This window comes from Nestor notabilis, unplaced genomic scaffold (genome assembly GCF_000696875.1).
Source record: "Nestor notabilis isolate BGI_N333 unplaced genomic scaffold, ASM69687v1 scaffold16664, whole genome shotgun sequence".
In the NCBI taxonomy this organism is placed as follows: domain Eukaryota; kingdom Metazoa; phylum Chordata; class Aves; order Psittaciformes; family Psittacidae; genus Nestor; species Nestor notabilis.
In genome coordinates this window covers 27,731-42,252 of record NW_009927046.1, presented here as the reverse complement: position 1 = coordinate 42,252, position 14,522 = coordinate 27,731, and the positions used below count along the sequence as shown (strand labels likewise).

Sequence of the window (14,522 nt, the reverse complement as noted above, 5' to 3'; positions counted from 1 at the left end):
ACAGCAGATGGTCCTGCCACCTTGCAGCCAGGCCTGGAAGAGTCTTGCTGCTATCCCCACACAACCACACTACAAACAGGGCTGCAGTCCACAGCCAGGAGTTTTTAAGGGGAACCACCTCCTTTTAGGTGTGCAAAGTTTCCTAAGCATCATAGTTTTCCACAAAGTTTGTGTGGAGGGCTATTTCTATGATTATAAGTCAGCACCCTGTGTCTGGCATTTGAAGCAGTGGCACCTTTAAAAGAGCAGAAGAGCATTGTCATTCAGCTTCTTGCCCTCATGCCATTTAATGAGCGATTAGAGCATCAGCAGGCATCAGGGGCAAGCAGGCAGATCTCCTGGATGGACCAGTGGTGGGAAGAACTCAGGGTCAGAAAAAAGGGTTTGAAGACTCTCCTGGAGCTCTACAGTAAATTGCATAGACGAGATCCTCTTAGCTTAGTGATACAAATACAGACACATCTCCTGACTCAGTTCAGGCCCTGTGGTTTTCTTCAAAGGGTGCAAACAGACTGTGATGGGTTCAGAGCCAGGTGAGGGCAATGGAAGGTGTTAAGTTGTAGGGCTGGGTCCACCTGAGCACTTAATGAATTTCGGATCCCAGCTGGCTCCACCAGTTAAAAGGGCTAGGCTAAGAGCAGCTGCTTTGTTGTCCTTAGCAAGAGAGCAGGATGGGTGTTGTAGGACAATCTAGGACTGCATTTGGAGCTATGTTCTTCTGGGGGTTTCTTGATCTCCTGGCTCTGACTATGGGAGCTCAGGGTAGTGTTTTTTCTGATCCCAGCCTGCTGGTTTGTGGTCAAGAAAGCCTGCAGCTCACCTTACCACCAGGCTGGGAAGGGAATTCTACCCTTGTGTTGATTACTTGGGGTAAGTGAGGATGGTGGCAAGAGGCTTTCTTGCTGCTGTATCTTTATACAGTGTGGAGTTATGCCTGGAATGAGGAGAAAGGGGAAGGTTTTAATGTGAAGTGTTGTCTAACAGCTTCAGTGCATCTTGTGTAGCCAGGGGCTGTTTATATGACCCACCAGTCAAGGGTTTTGGTGGAATGCTGTGCTTGGCTTTAGATAATCTTGGCTATTGGGCTTTCTCAAACACCCCTACTGGTCCAGACACTAATACTGGCTAAAGACTTTTTTCTTATGGAAAAACAGGGCCCACTGTAGTATCTTCAGTGTAAGATACTGAAGCGCCTGCTGTTGTATCCTCTTTTGTTAGATACTGAGGGGAAGGCACATGCTTTGCAGAATGACTCCAAGTGTGGGCTTTTGATATCTGGGACTTCAGGTGGCTCCAGGACAGTAATGGTCTCCTATACTGGCTGTTATGTCTTTGAATGGGTAAGTGACCTCAGGAGTTCTGCTGGCACTGTGACTACTGCTGCTGGGGGTGTCCTGACTGGTGTGGCTCTCCTGTAGGATGGCAATTACCTCATGCTGGTTGGACTTGAAGAAACTGATGCTGCTGGACAAAAAGTTCTTCATGAAGAGAAGCTGCTAAGATGCCCTATAGACCTTCCTGGTGAGACTCTGCTTGTATCAGTGGCAGTGGGTGACCTTCCTTTCAGATAGATATTCCTAGTCAACCAGTGGATTGGGAAAGGGGAGTTGTGCAGAAGACTCCATGGAGAAGGATTTGAACACAGGCGCTGTCAGTTTGCTGGTGATTTGTACCTTGTTTGCAGGGCTAGCAGGTGAATGTTCCTTGTGTTTCCTAGCCATAGTCTGAGTGTAAATCCCTGCAAACTCGGGGACTGAGACAAAGATTAGCTACAATGATTTTCCTAGCTACCAAAGCTGATCCAGAACACTTTATCTTGACAGATCCCATGCAGTCCAATCTCCTGTACATGGATACAGGTCTCTTCTGAGCAGGCTTCCATGCCAGCTCCAGGCCATCTATTTGACTCTCATCCAAGACTAACTTCCCTTGGCTTGTATGCTGAGTCACCAGGACACCTTCCACCAGTGTCCTCTATGTCTCTGTCCCTCACTCCTTAGCTTTAGCTACAAACTTCTGCTGCTTCTTCCAGCCCTGGATGCTCCAAGCAGCAGTGTCTGCTCTGCTGTCCTCAGCCAAGACCGGTTGCTGTGTGCTTCCTTGCCTATCAGCCAAGGAGACTGTGAAGTGCGAGGCTGCTGCTATGACCCTAGGAACAGGATGAAGCCTTGTTACTTTGGTAACACAGGTAAGTGTTCTCCCTTCCTCCTGGAAGAACTGTGAACTGGGATTCCTCACTTCCCTGACAGAGCAGGATTAGCATGTACCAGTTCTGCAGGTGGCTTAGGGCTATGGTTTTGGCTGTCAAGAGCACTCTGTCCTATTGAAGCATCCAGCTCTTTCATGTGTATTACAACACACCTGGTTTATGGCAAGAATCCAAAAGTGTTACTCTTGGAGCTGGTTACACTTGCCTTGCTGTACTTTGCACTTGCTTTGGGGGTGACAGGAAGGAGAACCTGCAAGACTTGCTAACCTTGTCCTTGCTGTAATGTTTGAGCCTCCTTTCCATCCCTTCTCTTCCTGAGCTCAAGACTGTTTATATCTTTTCCTCCAGTGACAGCCCATTGCACACCAGATGGCCATTTTTCCATTGCTGTCTCTCGGGATGTGACCCTGCCACCTGTTATCCTGGACTCTGTGCAACTGGCCAGTGGACACAGTACTGGCTGTGTCCCTGTTGTGAAAAACAATGTGTTTGTTGTGTACCAGTTCCCACTCTCTACCTGTGGCACTACTTTTCAGGTAAGAGCTGCAGAATAGCAGGAGCTTGCAGACCTGGAACAACCTGATGTGGCATTAGCTGCTTAGTGGGCACCTTGCAAACTTCCAGAGGCCAAATGCTGTTCTTCAGCCCAGTGTTAATCTGGCTTGACTTTACTGCAGTGATGGTGCCTGGTCTGTCCTTCCAGGTGACTGGAGACCAGGTCATATATGAGAATGAGTTGGTGGCATCCAGGGATGTGAAGACTGGGAGCCTTGGCTCTGTCACTAGGGATAGCACTTTCAGGTAATACACTGGGACTGGTATTGCTGGGTGCCATTGTGTTCAATGTCACTAGAGAAATTTCTACTTGTCTTAAGCTCTGAACTCACAACAGAGCACTAGAGTAGGCTAAGGACTGGTATGTCGCTAGTTGGTGAGAATAAAGCTGGTGCTGATCAGTGATGTTCCACAGACTCAAATTTGAACTCTGAAGAGAATTTCAAGTATGTGTTAAGAGGAAGTGTGGGATGAAAGATTGGGGATATGACTAAATCAGCAATTTCTTTGCCTTCTTGGAGAAAAGAAAGGTCACTTATCTCCTGTCTGCTTCATTTGGGGTTCTCCTGTCCCACCAGGTTACATGTCCGCTGTAGTTATTCCACCACTGGGAGCTTCATTCCCTTGAGTGTTCAGGTCTTCACATTGCCACCACTCCCTGCTGTGTCCCAGCCAGGTCCTCTGTCCTTGGAGCTGCGTGTTGCCTCAGGTATGAGAGATTTGCAGGATGAGCGCAAGCCTCCTGGTGCAGATCTCTGGTCTCTGCTGAGAAATAAAGGAGTATTTGATGGGTGAATCCAGCACTGCTTCTTCTCTGCCTTGGTGGGAACTTATTGACATGGCTATAAAGGATGCTCTTGGGCTGTCGCTTTCTGTTTATTACTGCTCTAAAATGGCTGTTGGTTTTCTTCTGTCCCAGATGGAAGCTATACTTCCTACTATACTGACAGTGATTATCCTGTCGTGAAGACTCTGAGAGACCCTGTTTATGCAGAAGTCAAGATCCTTCAGAGAACAGATCCAGACCTGACTTTAGTCCTGCACCACTGCTGGGCCACACCAAGTGTAAATCCCCAGCAACAGCTGCAGTGGCCTGTTTTGGTGGATGGGTAAGTGATTTTAGTATGTAATAATTATGTTTAACAGTATATTTAATTTACTGTATTATTTTAATTTACTATATAATAATAGCTTTGCAAGTAAATAGATTGCACTTTTTTTTTTTTTTTTTTCTTCTTTTACTGCTCCGTAGGTGCCCTTATGCAGGGGACAACTATCAGACACAGCTGGTGCCTCCGAGTCCTGCCTCAGGACTGCTTTTCCCTTCCCATTACCAGCGTTTCACCCTCTACACATTCACTTTTGTGGACTCCACTTCTCAAGAGATGCTCTCTGGGCTGGTAAGATCCTGTCCTGGCTGCCTAGCTTCCTATTGAAGACAGTAACATGTAAGCAATAAGAATTACGTCATAACTATGAAACTCTTGGCCTTCTTGGGAGGAAGGGGTCCTAAGACTAAGAAAATCCCCTTCTGAAATGGGAGGAGAGGGGTTGATGCAAGAAACTCTTAATTTCCTGAGATGAATGTGGTAGAGCTAAGATGCATCACTGGAGGGGTGTGTCAGAAAATGGGACTGAAAAGATGGATCTTCTTAAGCAAGGGCTAGCTTGCTGCCTAAGCTTATCTGTTGAACTATCTTAGGATATGTGTGTTAACCATGCTAATCAATATTCTATAAACTAAACTTACTGGACAAAATTACTTGGAAATTGCTTTTGGTACCTGAGAAACATCTGGGCTCTTAATCTCATGGGCTTCTGAGCACTTAAGTCATATGAAGTTCACCATGCCTTGTACTGTTAGCTCAGTGCTCCTGGGATCAACTAATACTCAAAACTTGCCCCAGCTGTACATAGTGGTCACAGCATAGTGATGCTTAGACAGCCGTGTCCCAAGTGTCTGAAGTGCTGTAGTGCCAGATCTGACTGAGTTAGAAGGTGCAGAGGAAAGGTACTGAAGTTGCCCTGCAGGCAGCAGAGGGCTCCAAGGCTTCACAAAGCCTGGATGTGAAGCAAACCCGAGCAATCTTTCTGCTTTCTCTTCTGCAGCCAGGTGCAGTGGGTCTGGCTGGAATGGTGTTAACTTCACTCATGGCAACCTATGGGGTGCTGTGTTTTTTGAATTTGTGGCTAAAACAGTGTTGATAGCTAGAACACTACTATGTTAGTTGCTGAATAACGCTTGTACAGCATCTGGATTTATTTTTTTTCTTTTTTTTTCTTCCCCTTCTAGTTCTGCTGTCTCTGTCACAACTACACTGTGACCACTGCTAAATGCAGTGGGACCAGTTTAGAGTATTAGTTGATCCCAGGGGCACTGTGCAAGCAGTACAAGGCATGGTGAACTTCATAAGACTTAACCCCAAGTGAGTAGGCATGGAGTAGGCTAGAAGTTGGAAGTAGCACAGCTGGGACAGCAGACCCAATCGGCCAATGGATATTCCATGTTGTATAATGTCATTCTTGGTAATAAACACTGGAGGGTTTTGTCTTCCAATGTAGCTGCTGCTCAGACTGGCTGGGCATCAGTCAGCTTATGTGAGTTGGGTGGATGATTTGCCTTTGCATCACTCGTGCTTTGGTTTTGTTATTTCCCTTCCCCCCCTCCTTCACTTTTTAAGCTGTCTTTATCTCTTGAGCCATATTTTTGCTTGCTTTTGCTTTTAATATTCTCTTCCCACCCAGCTAGGACAGGGTAGGGGGAGTTGTGTGGGTGCTGACCAGGTTCCATCAACTACCTACAGATGCTGGCTGAGTGATTTCAGGCTGTGTCTGTTCTTTCTAGGTGTACCTACACTGCAGTGCTTCAGTGTGCCACAGATCTGTACAGGAGTCCTGCACTACCGCTTGTCCTGCTAGAGCCAGTAAGTGTCCTAGCCTTCCTGCTTCCCATCCAAAGGGGCAACAAGGGTCTAAACTCCAAGCTGGGGTGTAGGACATGTAGTACATAGATTAGTTCTCTTGAGCCATGGACAGTTTGAAAGGCATTTCCTACTCCTTTCCCCTGAGGAAAGGCCCTTGCCAAAAAGGCAGAGGTCTTCAGAGGCTCTAAATTCTGTGTTGACTTGCATAAAAGCTTGGCATTTGCAGCTTCTTATGTGTTGAGAAGCCAACCTGTACAAATTTTGCTGACCTTCAGGGCTACATGTCTTCTAGCCTAAAATCTTTGTATTGCTCTGTAGGGGGTAAAAGGAGTGCTGAGCATCCTCTTCAGGATGGTGCCTCCCATGTCTCCAGCAAAGGCCCTGTGATTTTCCTCCAGGATGAGCTAAGATGGGACATGGCCAAGGAAGGCCTTGGTAAGTGCGCCAGCCCAACATAGCCAGGCTGGGGAAGGGCCTGCTCTAAGTCTTTCCCACAGAAAGATTGAGCTTTGAGGCATCCCTGTGCCTCCCTGGGAGAGTTATCTGGAGCCTCTCTCTCTCCACAGGAGCAGCTGTGAATGCTGCAGCCCCCTGGGCTCTGGGGTTTGCTACTGGGGCAGCTCTATGCATGGTGCTTGTGGCTGCTGTGCTGTGGCGCAGGAAGGGGTCTGTAACACATGAAATCAGTGTACTGCAATAAAGCAGCTGTAAAACCCACTTGGTCTGTGGGGGTCCTTCTCCCTGACACAGAGCTGCATATAGGAGTGTGTCTTGGAGACCCTGGCTGAAAGCCTCCGTTTGCAAGACAAAAACTCTCCTGATAGCTGAGAACTTTCCAAATTCTGTTTCTCTGAATTGATCTCACTTCCTGGCTATTTACTATGCTCTGGGGCTAGCATTGACTGTCTGCTGCTGTCTAGAGGGAGCCTTTGTAATGACCAGGGCAGCCGGGAAGCTGCAAATTGAGACAGTGATGCTGGGTGGTGTCTGCATTTCTGTCAGTGGCTAAGGTGACCTTCCAAAGTCCTTGCCTTGGCTCTTCTCAAACACTGAGTAAAAATGCAGCAGAACTAACCCAAAACAAATCTTGCAGCTGCTTCTCCTTTGGGGATGCAGAGCTGGTATTTGTCTGTGCAGATGAGATGGTAATTGTCTGCTTGCCCTTGAGCTCTCTAGGTAAGTCAGGGTTGTGCTGATGTGGTGTGAGACTCAGAGGCAGGGATGGCAAAGCACTACACAAATGGGCCTTCCTAATGATGTTATACGTGAACCTATCTCTTTCTCTGGAAACAAAGGGCAGGCGGGACTTTTTCTGGAGGATGAGAACAAGGAAACTTCATTCCAACTGGGAAAAATATCGAAGGGCCTAGGTGGTTTGAACGTCAGCAAAAAATTAAAATTTTACTTAAACATTAATTTTAAACTTTAATCTGAAAGCAGTCTTCAAAGCTTTTGGATTTAAAGCTAATTTAACACCACTGTTGGCATAACAGTGCCACATGTGATAAGTGAGGTTTGTTCATCAAAAGGTTTAAGGGGTAGTGTTGCTTGTTATACTTTAAGAAACTCTTTGTAACTGTTGTTTGTGAAACATCTTTTTCTTTGTGAAGGGAGAGGGAAAGTCAATTGTACTATTATGAAAAGTATGCTTTATTAAAGTAGGATAAATGCTTTTAGAGAAGGAAAAGGAAGGGGGGCTGGGTGGTTCGACTCGGTATCTTGTTGCAGAATATTGTAAAGCTTATAACCATGTAAGGAATGGAGGTTGAGGGAGTGGTTAGCCTAATGAGAGAGACTTCTTGAAACTCCTCGAAACTTCTGGAAGCTTCTCGAAACTTCTCGATGGTGAAACCCCAGCAACGAAAAGGAACCAATGGAAAGGAGCCACGTCAACATCTGGGCAAAAGAGATAACGGGATTGGCTGAAGCCGAAATATCTGGGCAAAAGGGAAACCGGGATTGGCTGAAGCCAAAATCGAGAGGTATAAGGGACAGCCTCCCAGGGGCCCGGTGTGCGTCTTGCGTGGAGCGGGGACTCTCCGGCGCACCCAGCGCTGTTTTTTTTATCTGCTGCCGCTTGCTCAATTCAATAAAATTTACGTTTTCAAACGAGAGTGGCTCACTCGTTTATGACACCACAGACATGCTTTTTTGTGATGAGAAATAAAACTTGCTGTTCTGAGCATCAGGAGCAGTTCAGTGCAGTTGTGTCAGTCACAGCACCTGAGAAGGGTCATTCTCAGCTTCCTGAGGTCTTGGGCAAAGGCAGTCCAGCAAACGCCTCCGGATGGTGGAGTAGGAAAGTGGCTCCACCACCCTGTTTTCTGCCCAGGCTGGGGGAGCTCTGGTGCTTGCACTCGCACTGAGATCCCCTTAGAGCTGATGGGGTAGTTCTTAATCAAGTACACTAGAGGAGAAGGAAAAATGCTTTTCTCTACCCTCCCTTTATTAGAAATTATTAGCGCCCCCCCTTCAGGTTTTGTTAGAAATTCCCCCTGTTAAAAGACAGGGGAGTAGTTTTACTCATATTGCTCAGGGACCTTTAAAGGGGAAGAGCAGCTCTTGTATACATGGAAGCAAAGAACTGAACAGTATCTTGCTTGAGATATTTTTCTGTGTAATTGGACACTGCCAGTACTGCAGCTGGAAAGTGTTAACAGGTGGTGGGAACTACTTTTAATTCCTTTCTTACTCCAACAAGAATTTTTTTGGAATCGTCTTGCAATGTTTTTATTTTTCTAGCAGAACTGCTCTTCCCTGCTACTTCCAGGATAACCAGTGCTCTTAAGTCCCTGCATGTTTTTAAAATCTAATCAGAAGATAAGACTGCTCCAAGTTGGATGGTGGGAGGGTGAATGAGGTCACAGGCTGCAGAAATCATCATCTGGAGATAGGTCAAACAGCCTCCTCCTTCAGGGAGTGTCTCTGGCAACTAAATGGCCTTGGTACAGGTAGAGATCTGTCTGGGAAAGCAGAGTGTAAACTCCTAATGTGCCTTATGACAAGTCTTTAGCAGCTGTCTAATGTTAATTAACTGGGCAATTAGAGTAATATAGACCACACCTTTCCAGTACATCAGGCAGGGTGCTCTGGCACTGCTTTTAGCTGTGTATGCTAGCCAAGATCTAAATGCCTTCCTGGCTGCTGCTGGAGTCTCCATGCCGCAGTAAAGTAGACAAAAATACTTGCTTAGAGAGCTTAGGTGCCTGTGTGAAGGCTGAAGGGGCTAGGAGAGCAAAGTCCCTGCCCAGCTGCTCCCTGCCGACCTACAATCCAAAGTAGCAGGGAGCTCTGGGCATGTAGTCTCTGGGGATCAGGTAGATCCCCCTGCAGAGCTGGATCTTCTTGTAACGGTCCTGTTGCTGAGTGGAGGGTGCATGCAGTGATAAATGCAAGTGAGTGAGCAGAGGAGTGAACTTAATTCTCTTAGCCGCTCCAGAAGTCTGCACGTATGGCTTGCTATTTGGTACCTAGCAGGAGGGGAAGGGCATAAGCAGAAGGGGGATAAGATGTGTGTGAAGCGTGAAAACTAGGTAACAAGCTGTTGGGGTTGTGTGTGTTGTGTCCACAGAAGTGGACAACTCCTGGTGTTTTGCCACTCTTCCTAGCCTGTTCTACTCTACTACGGTGTTAGCAGCTTTCACAGCTCTGTTCTGCAACTTTCTCTCCTGCAAAAGCTGGTAGGTTTTGGTTTTGTAGGGTTGTTTTTGGTTTGTTTGTTTGGTTTTTTTGTTTGATTGTAGTGTTTTTTTATTTAGTTTTTTGGTTTTTTTGTTTTTGTTTGTTTTGTTTTGTTTTTTTGGTGTTGTTTTTGTTTTGTTTTTTTTCCTGGTGGTGTGTGTGTTGTTTTGTTTTTTTTTCTTCTACCTCCACAGGTGGATTTCTGTCTTCTCCCCTCCAACCCCCCTGCCCTGGCCTCTACTTTCTTTAGTTGCGTCTCATTGACTTTTCCCTAGATTTATTTGAATAACCCTATGTGACTCCTTGTGTCAGCACCCCCTTCAGCTTCACTCTACATTACCTGGTTATACAGCTGAACTAAAGGTGGTGTTTGCTGTAGCCATTGGCCTTGGCTCCCATAGATGAAAGAAAGCTCATCTGTCCAGGAGGGTGCTGTGGGCTTTGAATGAAGGAAGCTGAGGAGAAGCAGCCCTGAGGCCAGTCAGCACCTCTCAGCTGAGGCTGTTGTGTGCTGCTGCTAATGAAAACATTTTCAGAAAGAAACCCTGATGCTGAGCATCAGCATGCTTTGTCCCCAGTGTCTTCACCCTTTCCTCTGGAAGTGGTGTGCGCTGACCTGCTGTGTCTGCCTGCCCTGAGGCTTTAGAAGCAAAGCCTAGCACTAGCACCTGATCTAGGGCTGCTCAAGCTGAAATCCACACTTGCCTGTATCAGAATTTTCCAAAGGCTCTCTGTGCTCTCTGGGTCTTTCAGAACAGCACCAGCCTCAAAAGAACAACCTTGCTGCTTTTCCAAAGCTTTAAGGCTCTTTAAAAGTGTGGAAGCAATAGTTCCTTTCTTGCCTAGATGTGCTCACCTAAACTTTAAATGTGTGGCAGCTGCTATGCTGCCATCCAGGGATTCACTAATAAAATATCTGAAAACAATTACTGTAGTGATGTTTTTATTAAATTTCTTATGCTTGTATTACAATGCATTTTGTAACGGAGAACTATACAGTTATGTTACATGTTATAAATATATTTATTTTTGAAAATACATGAATATATTTCATATAATGCTATACTAAAAAAAGAGTGCTAGTTTATTTTAGTAAAAATAAAAAACAAAATAGACTTATAATCTGAGTGGTGGTGGCTGGAAATAGCAGTTCATGCTGCTACATCTTAGAACACTTAAACTTCAGTTTGCACTGATTCACATTCCTTACAGACTCTGTAAAGCTGGAGAGATAATGGAGGGCGTAAGTTAATGGAGGATTTTAGTCCCCTGTATTTATGGAGATATACAGACTATTCATAGAATAATCAAGTTATGAATCCTTCTAGCTTTGGATGGAGCTAGCAAGATACACAGTGAACAACCATGTCCCACAGCAGCTACAACTGAAGTATTAAACATAGCACCTATTTTAGGTAGAACAGACCTTTTGGTTTTTTTGGTTGTTTTTTTTTTTTTTTTTTTTTTGGGGGGGGGGGGGCATCGTTTGTTTGGGGTTTTTTTTGTTTTTTGGGTTGGTTTGGGGTTTTTTTGGTTTTTTTTTGTTTTGTTTTGTTTTTTGTTGTTGTTGGGTTTTTTGAGATGTTTTTTTTTTGTTGTGGTTTTTTTGGGGTTTTTTTTTTGAGATGCTAAGTAACAACCCTTCTGCTATCTGAAGCACCAGGCCTGGGCTGCTGCCTTTACTTACTCCTGCAAACCACAGCTGCCTGGATGAATGGGGCTGGGGAGCTTTGAATCTCAGAAGAGATATTGCTCTGGTTTGGCAGACTCTTAGGGCTCCAGCTGATCCCAGTGGATAAGGGGGAAGCATGTGTTACTGGAAGGCTAAGCCTGCTGAAGATCCATTCCTGCCAGCTTCTCAAATCTTGGTTCCCAGGCAAGTTTGGGTTAGGGAAGGATTTTCAAAGAGCAATTGCTTGACTTCCAATTACATTGTAATTTAGGCGTTTATTTAAATCTTTGCTCTATGTGCATTAATTATTGTGCTAATACCAGTAAGAGCTGGTGAGCAGAGACCACTGCAACCATGGGACCTTCAGAAGCATGCACTGTCTGCCCATTGAGTCTGGAATCAGTGGGCACAGGGCTGTAAGCCAGCCACCAAACATGGCCATAGTGGTACATGATTGTTAGCTGGGCCCTAAAGACCAGCAACTTGTAAAGGATATCTGTATTTTAATAACTCTTCCTTGCAGCTTTGTGCTCCCTCTTGCCTTTTCCCAGCAGAGAGAGCATAGACTGAGCCATTTGACAAAATGACTACCCTACCTGTACAGCCAGAGGACTTAACTTGTAATTTAAAAGTAGGAATTCAAGCCTGGTTCCCTCCTCCCAAAAAACATGATAGCATAAGAGCTGGGCTGCCTAGTGAAACTGAGGTGTTGCCTCAGACGAACCCTCTGGTCTCTTTAAAGGCTAATTCCCACAGTGCTCCTCAGTCTGGTCTCTTCCATGAACCTGCATGATGCCTGTAAGGCAGCACTAGATTTGAGGTGCCTCTGTAGAAGGAGCAGACTTGCAGGATTAGAAGCTAGTGGTGGATTCAGGATGGCCTTCTAGGAAGTCTTGGCTTTACAGACTTGGTTTTCCTATTAGATTCCAGTAAAATGGCATAGCTCGTTCGATGCTGCTCTGAAGGGAGGAGTGGTGTTGGGGACAAACAGAGACTGCCACTCAGCCCACCCTGAGAGGAGGCTGTCCTTCCAACAGCCACTTCTGCACTGGGCAATGAGCCTGTGGCACCCTTCTACATGTTGCTGTGTCCCATAAAGCTTAAATTTATTTCAGCTGGAGAAGGTCCCCAGAAAGCAGTGATAATTTAGAAGCTTCAGTGTTTCAGGTAATGGTGTTCCTAAGCCAGAGAGGAGGAGGAAGAATTTCCAAATCTCTATTGTTTATGTTGCCAAGATGCTAACAACAATTTTCATCTGTGGCTTGACTTCTGTGAATATATTTCAGATTTGGGAGCAAAGCCGTACATAGCTGAGCACAGAAAGTCCATGCACCCTACTCCCTTCCAGTGCCCAAACTGGAGTTGCTCTGTTGACAACTGCAGGATGCGGGTTGTGCAAAGTAACCTCAGGGTTCTTGGGCTTGTGTCCACTGGTGTTCCCATTTTTGCCTTTCTGAAACAGAAACATGCAGTGAATATGAGAGACTAGAAAGAGTTTCTCTGTATTTAACCCGTGAGCTGAGTTGAGAAGATGGAAGATGAGGCTGAGCCTGGGTCTCTTTTAGTCTGGATTATGGGCAAATTACCTCTTTCCCAAAACACCTGGTTGTCTTATTATTTGGGAGTCTTTTAACTGACTGTAGATAAAATAATTTGCTGCTGTACTTCTTACAAAAAGGCTGCATGACGTAGCCTGTATGACTATGGATACCTTTAAACTGTGTTTTGTGTTTGGTTTTGGTTGTTTCTTTTCAAAGTGGGTGACTATTAAAATGAAGGTATATGGGCCAGTCCTCAGCTGACATGAATCCACATAATTTGACCTTCAAAATCTGACATGTTTTTGTCCTTTCATGTTGGAGTGTGTCTGGATGAAGGAACAGGACTGTCTCATTTCTGTGCTGAGAGGGGACAAAAAAAACCCTCCAACCCACAAAAAACCACATACTGCTTTACTTATTTTACCTTGTTCCATTTGACTCAAGTTATCAGAAAGGCCATATGTTTTCATTCTTTGTATTTTGCCCCAGAACAATCATGGAGTTCCTCTCAGTTTTCCTCAGCTCTGAAGACATATTATCTGGCCTTAGAAAGGGAAAAATACAATTAAAATTGATAGTCAGCAGTCAGAACGCATGGCTGTGTTTTTAGCATTAGTATGCTGTGCATATATATTCAACATCCAAGCTGCACTCAAAGCAGCTTCCCCCTCTCCAGTTTAAAATTCCAAAACAGACACTGTCCAAATATTTGTGGCAGCATCCAAAAGAAAAAAAAAAGAGCTACAAAATGCAGCACTTGGCACGGAGTCACAATGTAATGGATGGACACAAACATCAGTTTGTTGACAGCAACCAGTATTTTCTGCCTAGCTGGAAGCGAAGGGGAGAGACCACTGGATGAATATCACAGGGAAGTTAAAAACTCTGGCCTGAAGTAGTAAGTAGGAAATGAGGCATTTTGAAGAACAACTGTAAGCTGGCTGCTGCAGACTGTCTCCAACTTATTTTTGTGTTCATTATTTATTACATACGATTGAAATAAGTGTAATGCATCCTATTTGGTTGTAATGGCTTAGTTAGCTCAGCCCTCTGGGAGCTATGGAAAACAAACCTTTTGGAACACTTAAAAATAGCTGCTGTTTAAGAAAGAAAAGCTGTAGTTTGGGGGTTTTTTTAAGTACAGTATTTCAAAGCTCTTTACAGAAAATAAATTGCTCATAGCTATTTATTTAAAATAACAGTAACATCTATTTGCTTCAAATCCTTAGTTTTAAAAATTTTCAATTTAAAATCCTGACTGATGTGGTGTAGACTTTTTATTTTGCCAGCTACAAGTTTGTTTTCTTTTTGACCTAAATGTTGTACGATTTTTGTCTTGTTCAGCTTTTAATTCTTTTTCAATGGAATTGTCAAATGTCTGCCTTGATGTTATTCTTTGGCTGCTTCACAAAGCACAGAGATCTCTTGGTAGTAATTTCCCATCTGAAGAGCAGCGTTTGGACCCAGGTATGAGGCTCTAGGGCCCTTTTCAGCTTCTGCTATACAATAATGAAGACGGGAATTGTCATGTCAGAACTGCACTATCCTTCCTAACTTACTTTACCCTAACTACAAAGTAGTTATTATACAGCAGCAAGCTTTTGGTGGCTGTCAAACTTAGAATAGCATCCTTACCATGAAAGATACCATAATTTGAGGTTAGCTCATTCCCACGCAGCTTGCATTAAAACTGCAACTCCCACAGATACACAGGTAGGTGTGTCTGCACTGGAATGCCAGCCTGGGATTGCCCAAAGCTTCCCAAATTAGATCCTACCCTGGAAAGGGGTTGGGATAGCAGCAGCAAAGCTCCTGAGCACAATTACTTTCATTGAGATAACTGCCCTCTGTATCTCTGCCAGGGCTGGAACAACTGCTGGGCCAGTCTGCTTCCCAGCAGCAGTAATGGCAAGCAGTGGAAGATTGTCTCTCTGTTTGTC

At 44.9% G+C, this 14,522-nt stretch overlaps 1 protein-coding gene across 1 annotated transcript; it reads left to right on the top strand.

Annotated features, from left to right (window-relative positions):
• The first annotated feature begins 671 nt into the window (after positions 1-671).
• Positions 672-14,488, top strand: LOC104405232 (zona pellucida sperm-binding protein 4-like). Its single transcript, XM_010013881.1, has 13 exons — positions 672-870; positions 1,219-1,340; positions 1,419-1,521; positions 2,033-2,188; positions 2,558-2,745; positions 2,913-3,010; positions 3,343-3,473; positions 3,684-3,873; positions 4,017-4,164; positions 5,610-5,688; positions 6,007-6,123; positions 13,927-14,049; positions 14,445-14,488. Exons 1-13 carry the CDS (start codon positions 672-674, stop codon positions 14,486-14,488), a joined length of 1,698 nt encoding a protein of 565 aa, XP_010012183.1.
• Positions 14,489-14,522: the final 34 nt, after the last annotated feature.

What these genes read in the sequence shown, in the direction of transcription:
- LOC104405232 (XM_010013881.1), top strand. Translation starts at nt 672, where the DNA reads ATGGGTGTTGTAGGACAATCTAGGACTGCATTTGGAGCTATGTTCTTC. An exon ending in CCTGTGGCACTACTTTTCAG is followed by an intron (nt 2,746 to 2,912) that starts GTAAGAGCTGCA and finishes CTGTCCTTCCAG; the next exon opens with GTGACTGGAGACCAGGTCAT. An exon ending in CGCTTGTCCTGCTAGAGCCA is followed by an intron (nt 5,689 to 6,006) that starts GTAAGTGTCCTA and finishes ATTGCTCTGTAG; the next exon opens with GGGGTAAAAGGAGTGCTGAG.